The 8,073-nt window shown below is 43.6% G+C and overlaps 1 protein-coding gene across 1 annotated transcript in view; it reads left to right on the plus strand.

Moving 5' to 3' along the window:
• The first annotated feature begins 6,856 nt into the window (after nt 1-6,856).
• The window catches only part of MYDGF (myeloid derived growth factor), an 18,160-nt gene continuing 16,943 nt past the window's right edge, over nt 6,857-8,073 (plus strand). The window contains exon 1 of the mRNA XM_044658493.1: nt 6,857-7,043. Coding sequence (XP_044514428.1) covers nt 6,861-7,043 — 183 coding nt within the window. The 5' untranslated portion in view covers nt 6,857-6,860. The remainder of the gene's footprint in view (nt 7,044-8,073) is intronic.

Genomic DNA, 8,073 nt, shown 5'->3' on the forward strand with positions numbered 1-8,073 from the left:
TAAATGCTTCATTCATTCATCATATGACCTCGAGCTAGTTTTTTTCCCCTCTCTGAGCCTCAGGTTCATTTTTTATAAAAAAGAACTAACTGTTGCCTAGGATCTCCTCTATCTCCAGCCTTCTTTTAATTCCATGTCTTAGTTTGTAAGAGAACCAAGACAGCATTAGGCCCAACCAATCTGTTCATTTTCTTTCCTGTCTTTAATTTGATTCATGGCCAGATACCTACAAAGCACCTTACTTAGTACCAGACCCTTTCCCAGGTAATTCTAGGGAGACTGTGGTGGATAAGACAATTAAGTCATGTTGAGACGGGGAATGCCGAAGAACAGTCAAGGGATATGAGGGTTGAGTAATGACAACAGACCAAAAGATCATCAGAGGATGGTAGGGCTAGAACTGAGAAGTTGTGTCCCCTGTGTTGGAAGTCCAACCCTCTCATTTTACAGATAAGGAAATTGAGGCCCAAAGTTGTATCTTACTTAGCTCTTAAGTGCCAGTGCCAGTGCCAGAATTCAAACCCAGGATCTTCAAAGCCAGATCACAAAGCAGCCAATGGTTAACACTAAGAATATGGGAGCCAGCTCTGGTGAGTATAAATGCTAGCTTTAATTTTAACATCCTGGTGCTAGAAAAAAGTGAACTTTTTTTAAAAGGCTTTGCAAAATGAATGTCATGTACCAGACATGACCTCTATTTCTGATTCAGAAAGTCCCTATGGAGGACAGCTAGTTGACTCAGTGGATTGAGAGCCAGGAGGACGTGGGTTCAAATCGGACTTCAGGCACTTCCTAGCTGAGTGACCCTCAGCAAGTCACTTAACTCCCATTGCCTAGCCCTTACTGTTCGATTCTAAGATGGAAGGTAAGGGTTACAAAGAAAAAAAATCCTCATGTATGTTGGTGGGAGGAAGGAGGAGAGAGGAGAGGGAAAAGGCAGGAAAAAAAAATAACCAAACTTCACGGAAGAATTGTTACTGGATCAAAGGATTAAGGTATAGTTAGGGAAGGGAAGGGCCTTCATAAGAAAGAAGATATCCTCTCCTTTATGACCCCTAGGCCAGAAAACCTGACTCTTACTCTATTTGAAGGGCATTTTGGGTGATGGCTTTGTTCAAATGGCAAAACTCTTACTCATCTCTTAGAGATTCCCACATTCACTACCTAGAGCAAATGTTCCAATCTCTGTCATATCTCCTAATTCCACTTTCTTCCTCTCATTGACTGAGGAAGTGAAGCCCTCCCAGCCATGTAAGCTCCCTCATCTCTCCTAAATCTCCACCTGTCCAGTCCTTCGTCTCCAAGCTTCCCCCACCTCCTCTGTGCCCTTGATCTGGTAAAGTCATAGAGAGTAAGTCTTTCATCTTTCTCTTTGTTCCCCCCGTGCTTGGCATAGAGACATTACTTATGGAATGTAATGTAATTGATCCCATTCCTATCTCCTCCCTGCTTGATCTCTCTCTGTCTCTCTGTCTCTGTCTCTGTCTCTCTCTCATCCCCAATCTCTCCCTGCATATTGGCTTCTCTTCCTTTATATACAAACAGGTTCAGGTCTTCCCTTCTCTAACTTCAAAAAACCTTCCCTAGGTTCTGCACATTCACCTCATTCTACACAGTCTTCTCTCTCCTCTCCTTCACTGACAAAGCTCTAGAAACACTAATCTACATTTACTCTTATTTCAATAAACTCTTAAGTGTTTCCTGTGTGCTAAGCACTGAGAATACAAAAACAAAAACCAGTCCCTGCTCCTCAAAGGATAATCAAATAGGTGGTGCAACAGAGAGACAGAGCAACTGGGCTTGGAGTCAGGAAGACCTAAGTTTAGATCCAGCCTCAGACATTTAAGTGGCTGTGTGAGCCTGGCAAGTCATTTAACTTATCTACCTGAGTCTCCCCAACTGTAAATTGGGAGTTACAATAGCATCTATCCATTGCCTACCCTTACCACTCTTCTGCCTAAGAGCCAATAATTAAAAACAACAATAGCATTGTTAAATAATAATTTATATATGAATAATAAGCCAATAATTAAAAACAACAATAAAAAAAACAACAACACAATAGCATCTATCTCCCAGGGTGGTTGTAAGAATCAAATGGGATGACATTAGGAAAGCATTTAGCGCAGTGCCTGGCACAGAGTAGCACTAAATAAATGCTTGTTCCTTTCCTTCTTTTAAAATCACATTTGCACCTCACACATACCCATCCTTTCACCTTGCCAAGCCTCCAGAGTGGATTACTCCCACAGTCCTCCACCTTTGCTCCCCCATTCATGAGCTGCAAAATGAAGCTGCAGAAAAGCATGAAGCTATTCTGAGGCCATACAAATTTATGTTCCATAACCTTACCTGGGGTCCTCAACACTACAAGACTATCCTTTTACTCTTCCCCATACACCATAGCAGTTATACCAAAACCTTTTCCTTTAAGCCTTCAAGGTACCCTATCCCCTCCTGTCCCTCTCTCAGCTGAGGAATTCTTATACTTCACCAAAACAAGCAAACAAAAAAACAACTGAAGCCATTCAATCAGAACACCTCTCATCCGCCTCTCATCTGGAATCAGATGTCTTTTCCTTCAAATGATCCGCATGTGAAGAGATGCCCCTTTTTATTGCCAAAATATATTCCTGCATCTACACGACTGATCTCATCCCTTCTTCAGAAGATTGCCTCCTATATCTCCATTCTGACTAATCTTTGGTCTCTTCTTATCCACTGGTTGCTTCTCTACATATGCAAGTCTCCCCCATTCCTAAAATACTTTTATTTGATCTGATCATCTCTACTATCATCCTACATGTCTCCTGTCCCTCAAAATAGTAGAGAAAAAAATGTCCCATTTCTGTATGTCACTCAATTCTAAATCCTCTGCAATCTAGCTCTTGACCTCATAATTCAACAGAAATCACTCCATAGTCATTAATGATCTTCTCATTACCAAATCTAATGGCCTTTTCTCAAAACTCATTTTTGATCTTTCTATAGCCCTTAATACTATCAGTCATTCTCTTCCATGGAATATTTTCTTTAGGTTTTCTTGACCCTGTTCTCTCCAGGTTCTCCTCCTGTAGATCAGAACATTCTTTCTTGGTCTCCTTTGCTGGATATTTGCTCAAATTTGAACCCTTTTTTTGTCTTTCTCTCTTCTATATTACTTGAATTCATCAGCTCTCAAAGTTCAGTTATCTCTGTGCAGATACCCAGATCAATAAACCCAGTTCTAGTCTCTCTCCTGAATGCCAGTCTCTCCAAACTCATTGCCTTTTGGACTTGAACATCTTGAACTAGATGTCCCATAGGTACCTTAAACTCAATTTGTCCCAAACCCTCCCCTCTTCTGAACTTGCCAACTACTCTCAAGGGGGAACATCATCTTCCTAGTCATTCATTTTCACAATCTCTATTATCCTTGACTCTTCACTTATGTTCTCTCACATCCAATCTATTATTGCCAAATGTCATAATTTCTACCTTCCCAACATCTTTCCATATGGCCCCTTCTCTCCACGTACAAGCTGCCACTGTGATGCAGGCCTTCATCACTCTATAGCTGAACTGTCTTAAATTGGTCTATCTTGCCTTTCCCCACTCCAACTCATCTCAGTGATTTTCTTGAAGACTAGTTCTGATTTATCACCCTAAATAAACTCCAATGGCTCCCTATTAATTCTCCAATTCAAATATAAAATACCCCATTTGGCATTTAAAGCCATAACCTATCCACTTTTTGCTTTCCAGTCTTCCTATATTTGATCCTCTTTGTAATCTAGCAATGCTAGCCTTCTTACTGTACATTCTGCATGACAATCCATCCATTTCCCAACTCTTGTGCCTTTTCACTAGCTGTTTCCCATGCCAGAGCTCCTTTCCCTCTTCCTCTCCACTTCCTAGTTTCTTTCAAGATTCAAATCAAGTCCTACTTTCTGCAGAAAGCTGTTCTTGTTACCCCGATACTAATCACCTCAGTTAGATTACCTACCATTTGCCCTGTGTAACAATTCATATGTAGTTATTTGTATGTTGCCTTCTCCTTGACCAAAGGGTCTATGTTTTTGCTTTTCTTCATAGCAGAGTATCTGGCATACAGTGAGCACTTAAATCCTTGTTGGCTGGCTGTTTGGGATATCCAAAATGGAACTTATCACCTTTTCCCCCCGAAACCTATCCTCACTTGCAGACTTTCCGATTTGTACCATCTTCCCAGTCATCCAAGCTCAAAACCTATTTGACTCTTCTGTCTGATTCCCCATATCTAATTGATTGTCAAGTCCTATGGACTTAACTGCCACCGTATTTCTTGTATCCATCCCCTTCTCTTTACTCACACAGACACCACCTAGTCGAGACCCTTATTACTTCTGGTTTGGAATATTGCAATAGCCTTCTAACTAACCTCCCTGTCCTCACTCTTTCCTCCATTAGACTGAGATAGCTACTAAGTGCAGGGGAGAGAATGTTGGACTTGGGAACCAGGAAGGACTAAGTTTGAATCTTGCCTTGGATATTTAATGGTTGTGTAAAATTATGGTTCCAGAATGGCTGGACCAATTTACAATTACACTAATCTTGCCTCAATGATTGTTTTCTTGAGCTCTTCCAACCAACATTTATTTATTTATTTTCAATCAGCTTTGCCAATAGGATGAGTGTGAGGTGGAACTTGACTTGTTTTAATTTGTATTTCTCTAATTATTAGTAGGGCCAGGTAGGCAGTTCAGTGGATAGAGCCCTGCCTGCCTCTCATCTTCCTGAATTAAAATCTGGCTTCACTAGCTGTGTGACCTTGAGCAAATTTTAATTTTGTTTGACTCAGTTTCCTCATTTTTTGGAGAAGGAAATGGCAAACTGTTGTAGGAGAAACACAACCAAATTTGTAGCAGGATCTTGCTCTAAAAATGAGAGTCTCAAACTCCACTCAATCCAGAAGTAAGAAAAGAATTTTATTTGAAGAAGAGGTTTGTGGTGGTATAATAGCTGATGGAATAGTCTTGGGGCTAACCAGGTAGCTTTAGGGCTGTTGGATAACCCCGGGGGCTAGTAGAGTAGCCTCTCTGGAAGCAATGGAATAGCAGCTCTCCAGGTGTGGAGTAGCTCCGTGTGTAAAGTAGCAGCTTCCACCCTCTGTTGGATAAGGGTGGGTTTATTTATTAGGTGTGGGGGCTTCTCCCATTCCAGCGAAATCTTCACCTTTCCCCAAAACTGGAAAATGGGCACGGCCAAATTCAGGTGGAGGTGTGGTTTGGGTTTGCTACCCTATGTCATAGAGAATAAGAGGCATGCACAGGTTTTGGGGATTCTTCTGGAATGCCAGAGTCCCCAATGTGCAAATCCCTTGTTCCCCCCATTGTCCACCTTGTCATCATTTGTCATTGTAGGACAGGTCTCAGTGCCCTTCTGGAATAAGAATATGGTGGTGGTGGTGAGAATGTGGTATCCGGGAGGACCATTATAGGTAATTAATTACATTTTACAGTTCTGAACTAAAGTAAATAAAGAACAATATGAATAAATAAAACAAGTTAGGCACACAGTTGATGCCCAATATTGACTATTACAGATCTAGTACACAGAATGGGTAACTGATCAATTTGCAATTCATGCTTGACTAATGCTGCAAATTACAGTGCTAACTAGTGGGAAATATAAGATTTTAGAGTATGAGGGTCTTGTTCCCATTACTGCCCATCACTGCCCAATGTCAGCCCCCATCAAAACCACAGCCAAGAAAATCCCCAAAGAGTTGGACAGGACTGAACAACAAAATTATTAATGATTTGGAGCATTTAAAAAATACGGATATATATAGTTTGGATTTCTCCCCTAGAAATCTGTCTAATGGCAACTTTTGACCATTTGTTGAGGGTAGGGGGGAGAGGGAATGGTTCTAATTCAGTGTAAATTTCTAGAGAGCAGGGTCTGTGTTTTATGTCTTCTAATTCAGTCCAATTTAACAAGCCTTGATTAAGCATGCAATATGTCCAAGACAGTGTGCTGGGTTGCTGGGGTAACGGAAACAAAAATGAAACAGTTCCTACATCCTGTTTGGGGCTTGAGAGCCCCAAGAGACCTAGAAGTCGCCTACTCCCGAACTCCGCATTTTACAGCAAATGAGAAACAGGCCTGGCGTGCCATGACTTGCCCAAGATAACGAAGACTGTAAACAGCAGTCGGAGTTTGCAACGTTCCATTTCTGACATCAAATTCGAATTAGTATACAAGTCTATCACGTATGCAATTAAGCAAATGAGGTAATGATTTCATGGAAGGGATGCCAATGACGTTACAGCCCAACACACGGTCTTGCATATAAAAGCACTTTAGGAAGAGATCCCAATTCGGCCCCCCACTCAGCTTGTCTTCAAGGGTCCATGTTTGACACTTTATATAGAAAGGAAAAGAAGGGAACGTGACGTAACAGCACGGAACGTGTCGTAACGGCCCGGCAAGGAATGGAATGGGTATTAGAAGAGCGCATATGTGGGCGGAGTTTCTCCGCTCCCGGGTCCGTATCCGTTTTTTTTTTCATTGAAATGAAATGCAGATACAGGGGAACGCCTCGCAGAGCAGGACCACCCGCCACAAGTCCCAACGGCAGCTCTCCCCATCGCCCCCCACCTCGCCGACATCTCCCATTCTAAGCGCAGGACAGGCTCAAACAAAAAGTAGGCTCTGAAGCCCCAAGCTTAAGGTCACCTCCATCACACCCAAGATGGCGACCTGGCAGAGGCCCGGGGTGGAGGGACTTAGTCACGTGATCACAGCGGGCTCTGACGTGGCACTATCTCTCCCGTCCGTGCTACGTGTCCCTTTCGGCGCCCCGTCTGCGTCTCCTTCCGTTCCAACCTCCGGCCCGAATGGCGGCGCCCATCGGCCATGGCGGCAGCGGCGCCCTCGGCCCACGCCACTGGGCCTCGCTCCTCCTGCTCTTGGCGGCGGCGGCGGCGGCAGCGGGCGGTAGTGACGGTGACCACGTCGTGGAGTTTGACGTGCGGCCCGGCGGGGTAGTGCACTCCTTCTCGCAGAGTCACGCCAAGGCGGTACGGGAGGCCTGGGTCGGGGCGGTTGGTGGGGTGGGCCTCGAGCGGCGCCCATTTGGAGACGAGGCGGGGACGGCATCTCCCACTCGGGCAAGACTTGTACCCAAACCGCTCCCCAGCCAAGCCGACATCTGTCCCGAGGTCCATTCCACCCTTGACATGTCTGTCCTGAGGCCCCTTCCACCTGTCATTCAGTCCGTAAGCTTTTATTAAGTGCCTGCTATTACGGGACAAGACACTGTGCTAAACCTCTGGAAGGAAAAAAGAGGAAGAAGACAGTCCTTGCCTTTAAGGAGTTCACAGTCTGATGGGAGAGACCATATGCAAGGAGCTGTGGGTAGACAAGCAATATACAAGACAAATAGGCAATAACCAGCAGAGGAAAGGCACTAGAATTAAGTAGAGTTGAGCAAGGCTTACTGTAGAAGATCAGATTTTATCCAGGACTTGAAGGAAATCAGGGCAGTCTGGTGGCAGAACATTGCAGAAAAGGGGGACAGTCAGCCATTACAAAAACACAGTTGGAACGTAAAGTGGCTCCATAGAGAGTGTCTCATTAAAGGGATGGCAAGGATGGACAAACACCAAAGTAAGTGGGAGGTTGACTTAAGATGCCCATATTAAACTCTTACTGTACTATGCAGAGTCAGGTTGGGAAGATAAACCGTGCAAATAGAGTATAGTCTTAATCTGAGAAGTGCTTGAAATAGTCTTGGTAGAAAGAATATTGGACTTGGAATTCAAAATGAAAACTGAACAATCATTAAGTATCTCCTGCATACAGTATATGCAACATTGTTTCTGTGCTGGGGGAGACTAATATCGGCCTTGCCACTGGCTAGATATATCATTTAACCTCTGTTTTAAAAGAAACATTTCCATCTCTCCATGTTACCTCTTTTAGTTCTTTTTCACAGCCACCACTTTAGCTTCTCTTATTTAGTCCAGTACGTCCTCATTTCTCGTTCTCCCTTCTCTCTCTCTCTCTCTCTCTCTCTCTCTCTCTCTCTCTCTCTCTCTCTCTCTCTCT

This window comes from Gracilinanus agilis, chromosome 1, assembly GCF_016433145.1.
Source record: "Gracilinanus agilis isolate LMUSP501 chromosome 1, AgileGrace, whole genome shotgun sequence".
Classification (NCBI taxonomy): domain Eukaryota; kingdom Metazoa; phylum Chordata; class Mammalia; order Didelphimorphia; family Didelphidae; genus Gracilinanus; species Gracilinanus agilis.